Source organism: Perna viridis, chromosome 10 (genome assembly GCF_037379345.1).
Source record: "Perna viridis isolate PV_CMFRI_1.1 ecotype Kerala chromosome 10, ASM3737934v1, whole genome shotgun sequence".
Classification (NCBI taxonomy): domain Eukaryota; kingdom Metazoa; phylum Mollusca; class Bivalvia; order Mytilida; family Mytilidae; genus Perna; species Perna viridis.
This window is the reverse complement of record NC_142454.1, coordinates 6,294,290-6,312,480: the sequence shown is the minus strand read 5'-3', so window position 1 is coordinate 6,312,480 and position 18,191 is coordinate 6,294,290. Positions and strand designations below refer to the sequence as shown.

The following is an 18,191-nucleotide window of genomic DNA, read 5'->3' as shown; positions in this document are numbered from 1 at the left end:
TAAGATTATTAATAATTACTACCTAGTTGAACCATATTTGATCATGTTTCTTGGATATTTTTTACAGAATCTTATGCAAAGTCTATATGTGGTATAATGCAAGAATCATCAAAAGGTGCTTCTTCTTTGTCTGTGGAAAGGAAAACAACACAGACCAGTTCGGGGTCGAGGGTTAATGATGGACCAAAACTTTCAACATCAAATGGACATGACAGTCTTAGAATGGGACTGAAACTTGTTACTTCTAATGGACACGATGGTTGTGTTGCAAGAACGAATTCATCTGGATTCAATACTGTTGTGGTTGAGAGTGAAGTAGAACAGAAAGTATCATTAGTCCATAACAGACCATCTGACAAAAGTAAAGGTACATGTAAGTCAGATGATCATCAATCCACAATCGATCATGACATTGCAAACATAAAGGTTGTGATGATACATGTACAGTTTTACCCGAGATAAGGGTTGTAATAATACAGTGCAGTGATTTTCACACCCTTAATTTGAGTCTGAATTTCGGCCCAATTCCTATCAATAGTTTTGGAATCCTGGAATTAACATATTTACTCTCCAAGTGCTGCACTGTCCAATTAACCATGCGTTTCATGGGTGCTTGATTTTCTGAAATGCCCCATCAAATTTCTGTTAAGTGCATTCATCACCTTTAAATATGTATGTGTTTTGTCATCAAACAGTGACAAGCTTTTATTGTTTTGCTCAGACTGATTACTTATTGAATCACTTTTAAGATGTTTGTATAATAGCACATCTCACAAACCAGTTCCTTTTTAAAAGTCATGTTTTTGTTTCTGAATATGGTTCTGTATGGTTTTCAAATTCATAGCATGATTTCATGTGTTTTTGGGTATAAGTTACAAAAATACTATCATATAAATTGCAAATATTTATAATTTATTTCAAAAACATCTGGTATTGTCTTTGGTATTATCTTTCATCAAATCTTAATAGCTATCTTAAGTCATAGTTATGTAAATGTGTACAGTTCTACAATTATTTAAAGGGAAATGAATTTCCATATTTTACAATGTCCCTTAAATCAAATAAATGTGCCACTGATAAAAAAGGATTTGTGTTGACAAGGATTTTTATACATGTAATATACTTGGCAGGATTGTTATGGACCTTGATTGGGTGTTAAATTACCATATTGGGATGTGCATATCGTCAGGATTTTATGTTTGAACAAAACTTATAGAAATGATGACTGTTGGAAGCATTTTTCAGAAAATTTGGTCTAATGCATTGTTTACAACTTCTCCTTAAAGTTATGTAACTCAATGGAGTGTTATAATTTATAAAGTTTCATTTGTTTGCAGTAATTGAGGTATACATAGGAAATCTACAGTCAGAAGTCACTGATGTGAGTATAGACTCAGTCAATGGAATTAAAAAAACAAATTTACAGGACATTCGCACCTGTAAACATCTTGTATTTACAGGATCGAACACAATTTTACAATACCAAATCAATACGTGAAAAAAACTCTTAACATAGCATAGGGCCCAAAATAAGAAAGTATTTAAGTATTATCATCTTGGTTCCCTTGATTACTATTTAATCTGGAATACAAGATCATTTGATGTTCTCTTGTTAATGCATTGTAGCCAAGGTTGGTTCTTAGGGCCCCACCAAAGACAGGTTGCCTATATTGATCAGTCTGTCCGTCCATCAGTAACAGATTCATGTCCAGTCTATATCTAGAGAACCATTATGATTTCATACTTTATACTTATATGTATATTAACCAACACCAGAGGGTGTATCATAATGTATGTACAACTTCCCAGGTCAAAGGTGAAGTTAAAAAAACTTTGTTTTCAGTTGACAACCTTATGTCATGTGGTAAAGATTGTGTCCACTCTATATCTTGAGAACAGTTATGATTTCAAAGTTTATACTTGACATGTATATTAACCAACACAAGGGTATGTCATAAAGTTAACGAGACTATGTAATAACTACAAATAATGCTTCATATCAGCTTATTTACCACATGTTACTGACAGTGGGGCCCACAGAGATGGCTCCAATCTCAATGAAATGTAGTTCATCCAACTTTCCTGAAATTTCCTTTCCCTTGTCAATTCGTATCATTTTTTATCAGCATTTTCTTCATCCTCCGTGAACTTTTCTCTTCAAGGGCTTTTCGGGAATAGCCCCATCAATATATTTTAGCATAAATGCCAGTTTTACCTTTTTAAATTATCCTTGTCAATTTGAAGCATTTTTTACAGGCATTTGCTTTTCCTTCCACAACTTTTCTCTTCAAGATCTTTTCGGGGATAGCCCCATCAACATATTTTAGCATAAATGCCAGTTTTACTTTTTTGAATTATCCTTGTTAATTTGTAGTGTTTTTAAGGACATTTGCTTCATCCTCTTGGAGTTTCATGGTAGGATGTTTAGTTTTTTTTCTATTTTTAGGCTGATATTGAAGATTTGGTACAGAGTTTTAATCCTCATTCCTTTAGATGTTTATCAAAGAAAGATGCTAAGCATAAAAAGTAAGGTGTATTTATAACAATATAGTTATTTTCTCAGTTACGGTCATTGAAAATTTATTACTAGGTTTTCACTCCTGCATGTTGTAATCATTTTGGTAAAATTTAAAAAGTGTTGAAAATTTGTTCATGAAAAAAAACCAGAAACTTATGCCTTACCTACAATATAATTTTATGGTATAGTCAAAATCTAGCAATTATATTTTGTAAGAGTAATCAAGGGAACCAAGGTTATAGCGGTAATCAAAAGAATGTAATCAAAATTTGTCGACCCCATTTACCCTTGTGTCCCATCCCATTTTTCATTACATCATCATTTCATGTTCATTTTATCATCCACTTCATGTTCATCGCCTGAATATTGCTGAAATATTGCTTGGGCGTTAAACCCCAATAAACAAACAAACAAACTGAAGAGTCCCTTTGGCTTTCCCTTTTGTAAGTACATTTTGTACTTTTTCTATGAAATTTTAAAAATTTAATCAATGGAAAAATTTAATAAAATGAATTATAGCTAATAAGTTTTGTTGGTAGATTTGCTTTTGTCAACTTTTGGAAATTACCTGATGCAGAGGAGTGTGTCAAGGCCTTGAACAATAAATGTCATAGAGGACGATTTCTACGAACCAAACTAATCAATGATTGTAAGTGTATTACTGATCAGTGGGTATAAAATTTGCCTATTTTGAGGCAAAACTGTTTTAGAAAAATTTTGGTATTTCTAATTTGGTAGATGCTAAGTGGTGCATTTAATACTTAAACCCAAAGTAAACATTACTTAGAATTATTTTAGCATTCTTAAGCAGACCACTTCAAGTCAAAATTAGCATTTGCAAAAATAACCCACTTATATATGGTGTGTTACTTAAGAATTAGTAGTTGTAATGTATTATAGTGTAATCATAATTTTATACAACTCTGGAACACACCACTTTTTATTAGGACATTGTTTTGGATTTTGCTGAAGCCTGTTTGCTGTGCCATTTATAAAGTTGGAGTTTTTGTGGTATCCTGCGGTCTTCTTACTCCTTATTTGTTATGCCAACCCAGCCTACCTTGTTCCACACCAGAATTCTTTTCCTGTATGCATATGTCAATTTCATTTCAGTTAAAATTCCAGTTAATGTATGTATTGTAAATTATTCATGATAACTTTGGGAAAACATAAACCATCTTTGAAATTATAACACATTGTTCCTAGGGACATGATGGACGACCCATAGATTCTGCTGGTTTTTGCCATTGGAAAGTAAGGAGCTAAAAGAGAGAAAAAGGTGCTTTCATTAGAATTGATAGAGAAAGATTATCACTAATCCAATTTTGATGATTCAGATGGCAATGTCTTCCTATTGAAATTCTGTTTTTGAAAGTTCTTACTGGGTAGACTTATCTTTAACTGTCTTTTTTTGTCAGATTTTGAAAGGGATTATGATTATTTAAAACCAGGAAAGTTATGAAGCTTGTACTAAAGTAGTTGTTTCTAAGTGGGTTATAAAGTGGACTCACCTTGTCTGTCAGGTCATCCTTTATTCAGTCTGTCACAGAAATCTTGGGTCCTAATGAACAGATTGATTTCTAATTTTATATGTGGCTTTATATAGATAGGGCAAACATTGTAAGTGGTCTGGTTTGCTGTCTGATATGAGATTCCTATTTTTGTGGGATTTTTCTATTTTTTCACTATATTAATTCAAATAATAGAGAATATTTTGTCACAAAAATCTCAGCTTCCACTTGATGGATTGATTTCTTATGGTACATTGTATATTACTTTATATAGATGGGGCATACATTGTATGTGATTTCTATTGTTGTCAGCTATTACCTTCCTGTACAAGTGGGGGTTACTTTACATAACAAAGTACAACTTTGAGTTTCATTTGTTGGAAAATGAGCATCCTGAAAAGATTCAAGAGACTCTCAGTAGCATAATGTTCAGTAATAGTCTAGATTTTCTCTGCTCTTCAGTCCTCTTCTTTTTTATTTTTATTTTCCAAACCCGACATATCAATATCCAAATAAAAAAAGAGGAGGGTTAAAGTGTCAGATGTAATTTAGACTAGTTCAATAAAAGACTGTTGTATTAACTTCATATAAACGATCAAATATTTTCTGTCAGTCATTGAACAAAAAATTTGATACTTTAGTTCATTCCTATATTAATTCGTATTTAGATCAAGAAGAAGGTACCACCCAGGCTGCATGTCCATCAACACACATATCTCTTGAGAATGATTCATGTTACAACTCCTTAACAGCTGACAAACGAGGAAATTACAGCCTGTGTTATCCAAAGGACAAGGAACCAGTTGTGACAACACAGGTAAAACATTAGAATAGTAAATAGAAACACATTTGTACCCAAACCATTGATGGAGGCATTAAGATTATATAACTGTCTGTCTGTTCACATCTGATAAACTAGTTCAAAGATCTTTTAAAGGATTCCAGTGTGTTTTTGTACACTGTTAGTCTTTATGGAGGACAGCTAATATCATTCTTCATTATAAAGAGGAACATGTCTAAAGAGATCTCGTCATGTTATGCAAATGTGGGCTCATGTGGTAGGTGGTCTTTTGAAGGAGATTTAAAGAAATAAATGATAAGTATAATATCTGATGTATTTGATTTGTAGCTAATGGAGGATGTTGATAATTATACATCCACAAAGTTAGGGAATGGAGGCACATGGGAATCACCTTGTCCGGCAGTCTGTCCATCTTTTCATTTGCCTGTCCACATATCTCCTGGAGGGAATGCTTAGGTATTTGGTATATTATTGTCTTATGATGTATTGTGTCTCCCCTTTTCAGGTTCTTCACTCCTCTGCTTCCTGTAAACCGATCAACTTTGTAGTTTTTAGGTGCTGTTATATGGGAAATTTTGTAACAGATATTTGGTGTATTCCTTCTGCATGATGAATTGTACTGTGTCTCCCTTCCACAACTGAAAAGGTTCAGTGGAGGTATTCTGAGCATCACATAGCGTATAACATCTTGTTATATCTAAGTGTGAGATCAATCTGGCTTGGGTTTCATAAACTGATATTTTCCTTAAATCTTTGAGCTTTCCCTTTAATCATTATTTCCAAGTTGTCTACTACGCTTACTGCATGATACTTGGATAAAAAAGAATGATTACACCCTAATGTCAGTAGTGTTTGACACTTGTCATTGAATTGCAATACTGTTGCTAAATTATTACAGAAATATGCTCACTTGCAATAAGGTGGGTGCCACTGGCGGAGCAGGACATACTTACCCTCCCGGGACACTTGGTCCCAATTTTTTCGTGGGAGTTCATACTGCTAGTGGTTTAGTTTTTGTGTAACATTTTGTTTTACTTACGTTCAGTTTTTGTGTATAATATTTTTTATTGTTTTTGCTACATTGTGTATGTATATCATCTGTTTCATGTGTTCACATTTAGGCAATGTCTTTGGATTTTGACATATTTGAATCATCCCACGACTGACACTGGTTTTTTTTGTCGATATATCAAGCAATTTGAACTGAGATTTTTTATGATCCATGAGGTGTCAGTTTCATAAAAAATGGTTTGGAATTCAGTAGGCATGTTTACACGACAAGTTGTGTAATTTTATGTGACTTTCTTTTCAATCAAAAACCAACTTCTTAAAGCCAGAGAGTCAGCATTAATTCATCAATGTGACTTGTATACACATTACTTTAAGTTGTACAAAAAGTTATGTTTTATATTTATAGGCTGTGAGAGAAAGGTTTTCAACATTTGCCGATTTCTTTGAATGTCATTTCACAGGACGGTAAGTAGGATAAATAAATTATTTGTATTCTGAAACAGAAGTTTATACATTGTGTACGTACTGAGTAACTATTAGATGAACTTTGACAATATGATAACCGACAGAATCTTTGTTTTTCATCCTGGAAAGCATGATTAACCATACAAAATTATATCATTGCTATTGCAGTGACTAATAGATCCAGTTAAGATATCAATCATTTATCATAGTCAGTTATCTGGTTATTTTCAATTTACTGCCAAATATAATGCAAAGAGGCTGTCCTTTAAAAAAAAAGCAATCCACCAAGGCAACAAATTCACACTTGCAGTAAAATTGAATGAGTTTTCTTTTCACCTTTAATTGAATTTTGATTGACAAGTCTGTTTAATAATCCAAGGTTTAAACTATTGATTCTGAGTTGTTATTCATCAATTTAAAGGTTGGATAAATAAATTCTTGAAACTGTATATAATTTATTTTATATCTTTTAAAAGAGAGTATGTTTTAAAGATATAGTAAGATGGGTATGATGGTCTTATCAACATAATAATTGAGCATAACAAGCTTCTTTTGTCAAAACCTATCTAGGTCATAAGTAGATGATGTATTGGACATTATAGATCTTTACATGACTATCAACAGTTGGAGATCTTTGACTAGAGTTTCCTATGTGATGGTCTTTTTATAATTAAATCTGTTCTTGTAGATTTTGTAAACATTATGCAAAATTAATTTGATTGAGACTGTTTCATTTGTTTACAGCGTTCTGTAAAAAATTATGCTTGATTTCTTCAATATAGATATAGGTTTACATGATTAAATCTGATATATGATATTGTTTTCCATTTTTTTCCCCATTTTTTGAAGGTTTTATTTAAATGATGTGTCTTTGTTTATTTATTTCTTTACATAACTTTTTTAAATGTTTGTTGGTTGTGAAATGTACTTGCTGTGATATGGCTTAAGACCACAAAATAGCATTTCATTACAACAGTTAAAAATCATTAAATCAGAAATTTAATATATACTTAACAAGACTGGGGCATTTTGCAGAACATGTACAAGTACAATTTAACAGATTCATATTTTCCTGACACAAAACTTTAAAAAATCTGAAGAGTGTTTGAGTATTTAATTCCCTCATCTTGTTATCTTCGCTAGAATGAAGACATAGACCAAAATGAGGTTTTTAATGCTTTGTTACAAAGGAAAAAGTCATTAAAACTCAGAATTACATCACTACAAATCTTTTGTTATACAACCACAATAAATTATCAATGATATAATGGTATAATTCTGTTTTGGAGCACAACCTTTATGCATTATAACTTTCCTGTGTTATTTTTCACTGTCATGGGTTTTGGGAAATAGTACCTTATAGTACCTTAATAGTTCTAGTACCTTACTCAAAGAATAATACAACTGTTTACTACTGAGCATTTTGTTAACAGTTTGATCAAAAATAGAATTAATGGTTTATTGTATTCTTTATTATGTTTTAGGTTTATCTTTGTGAGGTTTAAGAGCAAGAAAGGTGCTGTTGCTGCCTATGAAAAGTTCTACAAAGAATTAGAAATGAAAATTCCTAGTCATGGTGAAGGATATAAGTACTCAAAATTCAGTAAACCAGGTCTAAGTAAAAATAGCAATGTTTGCAATGTCATTCCTGATGAACCACATAATGGGGATGTCAAATGGGGTCTGCTGACATCATCAAGTAGGACAGATCTGAACACAGAGTCGTATGACCAAGGATCAAGGATATCTAAGAAGAAGGATGCTTCAAGTGAAAGAGTATTTTGTAAGTTGAAGTATTGATACAGACTGTTATTTTCATAACAACTGCAGGGATCTACATTTTTTTTTGACAACTTGTCCTGAGCTTGTCCCTTGAATATGTCTGTTTCTTGCAACTTTATCTACTTTTTTTTTTCCTAAACATTTTCAAGCACACTTTAAATCTAGATTGTTTCCCTACCTACCTACTAAATCCGTATTTTTTTCTTGCAGAAAACAAGACTATACTTGTTTATATCCCCCGCTTGCAAAGTGGGAGGTAGGCATCTGTACTTCCTTCCTTCCTTCCATTACACAATGGAACCCATCTCTTATCTGTTGCTACTCCTATACCACTGAATTGAATTGAATGAAATGTTCATAAAATCTTTGTTACATGTTCCCATTGTGCACTTTCTATTTTAGAATTTAATCCGAATCAATGTGGGGGTTTCACATAGGAAAACTTGGACATTTGTGAATATGGAGATATTAGTGGGGGGGGGGGGGGCATTTCTTATCCGTCACTCCTCCTATACCATTGAATGGAATTCAGTGAAACTTTCACAGAATTTTTACATAACAATCTGATGGCAGTTGTTATGTAAAGTAATGGATGATTGATATAAATATTCATTTTTGGAATGAAATTCAATGTTATATTACGCTTATGTAAATTTACTTAGAATTTAAGGAGGTTGACCTAGGGCAAGGGACATAACTCATGAAATCAGTGATATGTTTGTATCATATTCAATTTCACCAAAGCCTGTCAAGCTTTCATTTGACACAGAATGAAATCAGTCTAAGTTACTTTGATGCTTACATAACATTGATGTAAAATGCTGAATACAAACGTTCCAATGATTTTTTTGGAGTTGTGTCCCTTACCCTCCTTAAGATTCTAAATGAAAAACTTGTATTTTATGAAAGAAGCACATAAGTAATTAAACCTATATTTTTATCTACGTATTAATTTTCATGGTGTACTAATTTATGCTATTTTTGTAAGCAGCAATATTTCAACTTTATATAGGTGATAAACATGAAATGGAAAATAAAATGATGATGAAATGGTGATGAAATGAAAAAGGGGATGGGACACAAGGATAATAGGGTTAATGGGTTTCAAATGCCTATGGAAATAAGGAGGGGTTGGTAGAGTCAGGCATTTCAGCCTTCTGTAGTAAAGCCGATGCTCCTATTCGTGTCAAATACCACAGCAGGGTTCTTTAACATGATAGCATTTTTCCCAACACAAATATGGTGTGTGGTCAGAATTTACGTATTGTGGCTTGAAAATCTTCCGGAGCCTACTTCCTATATACAGGTTGATAGGAAGTTCTGCTAGAATAGGCTTGCAAAAATGTGATAAGGTTGGGAAAAACAAACATAATTCAATAAAGTTTACATTACAAATTTTATGGATAGTCAAAGAGTAATCAAGGGAAGCAAGGTTATAGATGTAATCAAAAGAATGCAATTCAGGGACAAAGACCAGAGATGGAAGACAGACATACACAACAAAGTAAAGTAACTGAAATCATACATACAAAGTAACAAAAGTAAATGAGCAACTCGGACTCCACTAAAAACTAGGAGCATGGACCAGGTGCACTGGTAGGGTAAACGTCCTCTGCTTTTCTAGAAACACCCGCTGAGTTGCTCATAAAAAGTCAAGTGCGGGGTAGACAAAGGAGGAAAGGAAAACCATGACCCGTTGAATAAATCAGTTTTCATGGTGCAGATGGATACACCATAACGATCCATGACAGTGCTCCAGCTAGAAATTGAAAGGGACAGGGTGCTGTTGAGCAGAGGGGCACCTTTGTAGTCGGAAAGGGCACTTTTTTTTTGGTTCACATGTTTACCATGTCAAGTTGTTTGTTTCATTCCCTATGTATGTAATTTTCTTTGTTTCTTTGTTCTTTTGTTTGAATTCTTCTTTCTGATAACTGCATACAGCTGTTGAACCCCACCGCTTATGGTTTTTATGAAAATTTTTTGATAGTTACTATGTGCACTAAGATCCAGGACTGAAAGCTGGTCAATGATGTCTGTTTCAACAAACCTGTCTTGGATATTGGTAATCAGTTCGGTGAGGAATGGTTCTTTGACTTTTGTGTTGAAGTCGGAACTTGGAGTTGTTGTCAGTTGTAGATCAGATGACATCTTGGAGTATTTCAGCTGCCAAGGTCCATCTTGGGTTTATCTGGTTTCTAACATCTTGATGGTTTTGTGTACTGTTGATTTTACCATGCTGAGGTTAACATCTTTACGTTGGAAGACCATTGATAAAGTGGATATGTGTGGTAGTGTATCTGCTAGCAACAAGAGTGATCTAAGTGTAGTTGGGTCTTTAAGACTCTTCAGGATACCATTACCAACTGGGTCACTGCTTATACCTGACGTCCCTAGGTCAACAACAATAGCTTTATAGGATCTAACTATGCTGGAAACGGCTTGGTCATGGGATAACCATCTGTGGTGTTTGGCTTTTTTAATGCTCAGTGATGCTTGGTTAAAGACTGCTTGAACCATTTTCAGACTGGCTGTATGGACACAACTATACTTGTAATACTTGTAGATTTTTTCTAACATTTCATCAGTTTTATTCATGACTGGTAAGGAGTTGAAGCTATCTCTACAGGCTGGTGCAAGTCGATGGTCTCTATAGTGGTTTGTGATTAAGGATGGGTTGCTGTTTTTTAGTTTTTTGGCTATGAAATTTGGATATGAATTTTATAAATTTTAATTATGGAGAAAATTCTACAGAGAAGTAAAATAAGTATTGTTTTGTAGTATGTTATGAATTTGAATTATAAATATCATTTAGTTGTGTTTTATTTAAGTAACTTCATTTTTGAAAAATTGCCAAATATGTTGTCAGGTGTTCCTTCAGTAAAGATGGATTCTGACTCTACAGATCATGAGAGTACCTTTACAGAGGGTATCAATGCCACTTTTACAGAGGGTATCAATGCCACTTTTCTTAAACAGGTATCTTATTGTTTAATTATGCTTGATCATCAGTGGGGCTCTTTCATTATGCCACCTACTTTGGATTTGGTTAAAAGTGATAGGGGTGTCAGTCGTTCCTTCCACCTTTCCTTTAGGCAGAGGGGTACTTACCTCCATCCTTTACTACTCCTACACCACTGAATACAACTTTCACAGAATCTTTATTACATATTCCTTCTGTGTATCTCCCATTTTAGATTTTGATTGAAATCAATTTTGAGGTCAAAACCAAATGGGGGATTTGGAAGTAGCTATAGAAAAAGAAACAGATATAGTAAAATGCAACAAATACACCATCTTTTAACTCCTATAAAAATAGTAACTACAGTGAAAGGTCTTCAATAAGTGTAAAATCACCTTCAAGGAAGCTCTGAAAAGTTGTGACAACAAAATTAAAATCCATGGTAACAGAATGATGACACTCCTTCAAACTATAAATTCAAATAATGACACAAAGTCACATTAACTCTTAACATTTATAAAATGTAATGGCTTGCTTGCTAACAGACATACAGTGATAAATTTGGGCTTATTACAAAGACCATATTCCAACCTTCATAAATATGTACAAATTGTAGGTTTAAGCATGTCGGAAAGTGATATTAAGCCAAATTGCATGTGGAATTTGCCATGGAAAAAAAAAAAAAAACAGCAAAAATAATTGGATTTCATTTAATCAAAGGTGGAACCGTCAGTTGATGTGTGAAATAGGATATGTTCAGGATATGAGAGTCTGGTTTTGTAACTTTTGGAAAGAAACAAGATGGAAAAGTCCCAAATTCTGAGCTAAAATCATGCACATAGTACAACATACATCTTTTTAGCTCACCAGAGCGAAGGCCATGTGAGCTATTGCCATCACTTGGCATCCTTCGTGGTTAACAATTTTTCAAAACTCTTCTGCTCTGACACTATTTGACCAATAAGAAGCAAACTTGGTATAAATGTTCCTTGGGTATCCTGCATTGAACTGATGTGAGGATCTGTCGAAAAACATAGCTGCTGTTACTAAAAATAGAACATAGGGGTAAAACAGTAGTTTCTTGCATATATCTCCAAAACCTTTAAGTTAAGCTGAATTCTTTCAATAGCTGAAATGTTCCTTATTATTAGGACTACAAAAGTCTTCAGGGATAAAAGTTGTCAGATGACTTTTTGTAGGAGTTATTGCCCTTGAAAGGGAAAAAATTACAATTTTATTTATTTTTTTTTTTTACAGTATTCAGCCAATGTCTTGAAAACTATGATATATAAAAGAAAGAAACTTTCAATTGCTGAAATGGTCCTTATGATAAGTCCTACCAAAGTCTTCTTGAGTCAAAATTGTTGGACAACTTCTTGTTAAATTTATTGCCCTTGAAAGGCAAAATTCAACCAGGTGAGCGATTCAGGCTCCTGGGAGCCTCTTGTTCAAAATTTTTCTCCTCTGACAATACTTGACCAATTGGAACCAAACTTGGAAAGAATGTTCCTAGGGGTATCCTGCATAGAACTGATGTGTGGATTTTTGATCAATCGAAAATTACTGCTGCCATTACTAAAAATAGAACATAGGGGTCAGACAATAATTTTGGCATATATCTCCAAAAGCATAAGGTTTAGCCAAATTATTTCATAGATCAAACGATTCTTATTATTAAGACTACAAAAGTAGTCTTCAGGGATAGAGTTGTCAGACGATTCCTTGTAACAGTTATTGACCTTGAATGGGAAAAAATAAGGTTTTTTTTTACAGTTTTTAGCCAATAGATAGAAAGAAACTTTTAATTGCTGAAATGATCCTTATGATATGTCCTACCAAAGTCTTCTTGTTAAGTTGCCAAAACGAAGTTTTGCGACTTATTGTTTTTGCTCTGTTTATTATTATTATTATTATTATTATAATTATTATTATACTTCTTCTTCTGCACGTAAAGATGTCCTGGCGATTTCTCTGTGACCATTTATTCAATTCATACCAAACTTGGCTCAAATATCCTAAATCAGATAGGTCACCAGTCATAGATTATCAATCTTTCAGTGATCAGTCAGTCAGAAGTCATTGATCCGTCATATAGTTTCACAAGGAGGATCAGGGACTGTATCAAATTGGGGAGTGGGGGTCACATGTTAGTGAGCATTGCTCATAGTTAGTCTAGTATTTTTTTTGTTAAGGCTAAAATGTATATTTGTTTCATGTTATGACCTGATATGAAGTTATGATAAGTATAAACAGAGTCAGGACTATGTTTAAAGTTTATACCAGGTAATTCTATCAAATATTAAGATTAAAAATTCTTGATTCTTTTTGTATTCTGTAACCATAGTGATGGTTTTGCTTTATATTAAAGTGAATCTATAAGTATGATTTCTTTATGCATTTTTAGCTCCAGAAAATTTGGGACAACTGATGAAATTAGGATTAAACCCCTTAGCTTCAGAAAGTTAGGCTAAATAAACCACAAGGTGCTTCTGTGACAAAATATTTACTTTATTATGAAGAAAAGAAAAAGGGATATATATTACTAAAGGTTGTTTATTGAAAAAATAAAGATGCAGATATCAGTATTCAGTACTGTGTTGTTTCCCTGGATATTAGTTTTGATGTAAAGGGGAAATTTTATTAACAAAGGAGAATCTGAATTCAAAGATATTATGTATTTTTTTATGTCTTACAGCAAGATGAAAATGACTAGAATCGATTTCATCAATACAAATCTATCTAGGCTACTGAATGATTTAAATATCTCTTTAGATTTAAATCTGCTCTACATTAAGCCAATGTGTTATAATTCATTACCACAGAATACCTGTGTAATCTGTGTGAGAAGGTTATTTCGCAGGCCAAAAAAAACAAAAAAATTGTTTCCTGCTACCAGCAAGAAAAGGATGTAGGTAGGTAGGGATGTTATTTTTTTTTCAATTATATTTTACATTGAGTTAATGGGGATACAATATGTAGACTTTAACCATGCTTGCTTGAGTCAAAATGACTATAAAATGTTTCGGGTACGAAGGGTAGCAGGAAATAGAAATATTAATTTGTTTGCCTTAGAAAGCTGTTCAGATTATTCAGTAGCATACATAGAGTTGTATTGAAAACAGTACCAGTAAACATGCTGGAAAAAAAAATTAAATGAAATGGAAGTTCTTGAATTAACTACATGTACCAGTATTTTAATGGAATTTGGTACCATAGAAAGCAAAAATTCCACACAATGGTACAAAAACTTGAATGTGTTCATACTCAAGGTGCTATAATTGTTAATTTTGTTTTTGTTGTTATTTATTGATTTTATCAAGTCCTACTTTGGTCTTGTTCAGCATTAAACATTGTAAACATTTCATGTTGCTTTATATATTTGAAATTGACTCTGTATCCTTTACACTTGATTTTGTCTTGGATGTATTGCCGGCCTGTTTACTTCCTGAAAGGACATGATTTATAGATTCTGATTTAATCATACCTATTTTTTATTTGTATTATCACTAATTATATTTTTGTATCTATGAGGATATATTTGTTAACATAGGTTCTATTCTGAGTTATAATCAGCATTGTCTTAACAGTGTACTTTTTATAAAACTTTTGTTTTAATCTAAAGCTTTATTTTGACAAGTTCTAGTCAAGAAGAAAGTTTTCTGTAGTCAACTACAAAGATGTTTTTCCTCTGCACCTGTTTTGTTTATTTCTTGTTTTTTGTTGTCAAATACTTGATAGAATTTTTGTACAATTTTGTACAATGTTCTGCATTTATACAATTGTTTTCTTGCTTCTCGATGATTTCATCTTTTTATTTTCATGTTTGTCACCTGGAAAAGGTTACCAGCTGTTTGTTACCATCATGTAGTCATCATTGTTGTCAGTGTTTTTATTGTTTCCATATTGTCTTGGCCTAAGGAAGGCTGTTTTTTTTTTTTTTATTTCTATGTTATCTTTGGCCAGTGAAGGTTGTTAGTCGAATTTTAATCATCAAAGAATTATTGTTGCTTTATCTGAAATGTTTAGTAACATGTAGTTTATATCCATGTATCTACTTACATATCTTAAGTTTATTTTTTCTTGAATCACCATTGCCTAGAACAGGCTCTGTACATCTTGCATTGATCAATGGTTTAGTTGTCGCTTGCTTTGCCAAGAACAGGCAAAAAATTTAGACGTATGGATTTATGTCTTGGAGGTACACATTTATCCAATGATATTTGTTTCTTGGTGAAATATCTTAAAAGTATGATGCCTGAAGATTAGGTTTTTCTTCACATTTGTTATTTTGTATGAATCTTACTTGTGACTTTTATTTAGGGTTTTGTATTAATTCCTATGAACATGTAAACATAATTTGTGCTCTATTTGTATAATTGACTCTCTTTTATATGACCCAAAAATTTTTGGGGTCATATAATGGTATAACCCTGTTGTCATTGTTGTTGTCATTATCATTGTATAGAGCTGCCAACTCTTTACTATTTTAGCACAAGTCTACGATTTGGTGATTAAAATACAGTGTGCCGTTGAGGAAGAAAATGTAATGATTTCTGATTTTTTTTTTTGTGTGGAAAAAAAAAATGAATATCCATATTTTTTTCATTGCATGACCGTTTCTGGTTTAAAAATGAGTAAAATCCACTTTGTGTTCATTTCCACATTTGTCAATAATGTATTTTACACTACAGATTGAGTGTTATGGTTGTCGATCTTCTGTAGAAGCTTTATAAAACAAAAATGTCTGCTCCTCACAAAAAATCTTCAGCAGGCCCCATGCTTACTAATTTCCATAACTTGAGGTTGGCAGCTCTGATTGTAGCATGCAGGGCTGTGCGAAGCTCTTCATTGATAAGATCCAGAAAGGAGAACTTGTTATTCATATTGTGTTTCTGATGTTGATGTTGTATTATTCCAAGTATCAATCTTCCTTTTTACTTGTTTCTTAATGGTTACCTAGAATTGTAACTGTTTCAAGAGATCAGTCTTGTTTTGCAGTGTATTACAGTATCTGTTAAACTTCCTAGATACTTATGACTTTATTACTACTCGAAGAAAATTGTAGTTATTACAAAAAAAAATAGTTTCAGCCATTTTCAATTTGCCAATAGGGTTTTCTGAATTGTCCTTTTTATACCCTGCGACACCAAGTGGTGGGGTTTTATATGATATGCTCACAAAAGTTGAGTGCCCATCTGTCTGTCCCATGACAGTTTCTGAATGATTACTTGAGAATAGATTGATGATCATGCACAGTTACCAAGTACCATAAAATGCAAGGTCAAGTTAAATTTTCAGCTAAGTCCAAATGGCAGATTTGGACATTTTGCAATCCCCCTTTTTTCACCATCACTTAATGTTTCATTAATGCCCTATGTTTTTCTTGTTTGGTCAGTGTAAATATTTGTCTTAAAAACTGCATGGTGCTTTGCTGTTACATTATTGTGTGCATATCATTTATATCCCAAACATTTTTGTCAGCTTTTAATTTTTATTTTGAGGATTTTGAATCAGTCTTTATACGGTTATTAAGGAATAATTTACTGAAACTAGTCTATCACTGTGTCATCATAGGCTGGCCATTAGTTGTCCTTTGGCTGTCTTTAATGAAAGCAGGAAGGAATAGAATTCCTCTTCAAGTCCGAAATTCAGTTTAAGAGGCATTCTTCATGGACATTACATATAAGAAAAGGCCTCATGGAGGAAAAGCCATGATGATTTTGGAATCAGTTAGTCTTGAAATAGAACTTTTGAGCTGTTGCAGACAAAGATTTGAAAAAGTAAAAATAATTGTTTTAAAATTCTAAAAAATGACAAAACTTAGAAAATTGAAAAATCTGCTTTTCCTGACCTGAAATTACTACGCCTAATATAGATATTCTTTCCTGATTGCCTTGAGTAAACTCAGTATATCACAGTTTTATTAATATTCTTGTTTTCTAAATACCCATTGGATGGTTTATGTTGTTGTGATTATGAGCAACCAGATTCAGTGTTATTGTCTGTCAAAGTTGTCACCCTTTAAACTTTAGAAGTTTTACAAGGTTTTATCTGAAAGCATTTATTTCTCAGCAATTTGTTATTAAGGTTCCACAACTTATTCAAATTGTCTCTTATTTTCATAGTTTAAAATTCCAGTGGTAACATCTTATGTATAATTCTGAAGATTTCTTCTAAGTGTTGTGTGGTAGTTCTGTACTCCCTATACAATACTGATGTCATCTAATTTAAAATTACATGAAATGTTTTATTTTTCTCCATCTTTTTGATTGCTTTTCAGCATTTCTCATGCTGTTTTATTCCAAGTGACTGTAGACTCTGTTCCTTATGTAACAACATCCTAGGAGTAAAACTGATACTTCTTCATGACATTTGTGCTGTTATTACAAGGAAGCTTCAAATTCTTTAGTCATTTTTATTTCCAATCTCCTGTTTTGATCAACCTGGGTTCATGTAAATTTTTCTCTCTAATGGAAATGGTGCATTTTATGTACCTTTCTCAATATCTGCTAATTGATTTACAAGTAGTTTTCTGCTTTGATATTCTCCATTGTCTGCTATTATTTTATTTGTTTTGTCTATGAAAATATGTACTTTTGTCATACCTGTTAGTGCAGGAGAAACTAACATTTTAATTTGATATTTTTTGGTCAAATAAATGTTGAACTTTCAAAACTGATGTTTTGTTATTTTCTTATATGAATTGGAGTGGTAAAGGGATGTGCACTTTAATACACTTCTAAGGGATGAAGAAAAATGATCTGTGATGACATGATCAAGAGAAAAATATATCTGCCTACTGGGCTAGTCATCTTTAAGTATAACCAGTGTTTTGGTTGATAAATTTTGTTTTCAAGACAATACTAATCTTGTGCAAAAGATAATTATGTATAAAATATTTATTTAATTACATGGGTTTTCATAGTAAACTTGAATAAGTAAATAAATGAGAACACAAATAGTGAGCAAGCCAAATAAAAAAAGGTGACAAAATTAATAAACATCATTTAGAGAGAAAATGAGCACAGGTGAGCGACCAGGGCTTAACCAAAAAAACCTCTGTCACGTCGTGTATATCTTGCATAATGCCAAAGCATTGGGGGAAATAAGGTTGTCACCACGGGAAGGTCCAACAACCTTATC

General features: G+C 32.7%; 1 protein-coding gene across 3 annotated transcripts in view; it reads left to right on the top strand.

Moving 5' to 3' along the window:
- Positions 1–17,723, top strand: part of LOC148604297 (uncharacterized) — a 28,983-nt gene extending 11,260 nt beyond the window's left edge. For all 3 annotated transcript variants that reach the window (XM_088548571.1, XM_088548570.1, XM_088548569.1), the window contains 9 exons: positions 68–367; positions 1,338–1,381; positions 2,447–2,526; positions 3,058–3,167; positions 4,698–4,846; positions 6,249–6,307; positions 7,792–8,090; positions 10,956–11,065; positions 13,453–17,723. In XM_088548571.1, the coding sequence (XP_088404697.1) occupies positions 68–367; positions 1,338–1,381; positions 2,447–2,526; positions 3,058–3,167; positions 4,698–4,846; positions 6,249–6,307; positions 7,792–8,090; positions 10,956–11,065; positions 13,453–13,476 (1,175 nt within the window). In that variant the 3' untranslated portion in view covers positions 13,477–17,723. The remainder of the gene's footprint in view (positions 1–67; positions 368–1,337; positions 1,382–2,446; positions 2,527–3,057; positions 3,168–4,697; positions 4,847–6,248; positions 6,308–7,791; positions 8,091–10,955; positions 11,066–13,452) is intronic.
- The last annotated feature ends 468 nt before the right edge of the window (positions 17,724–18,191 follow it).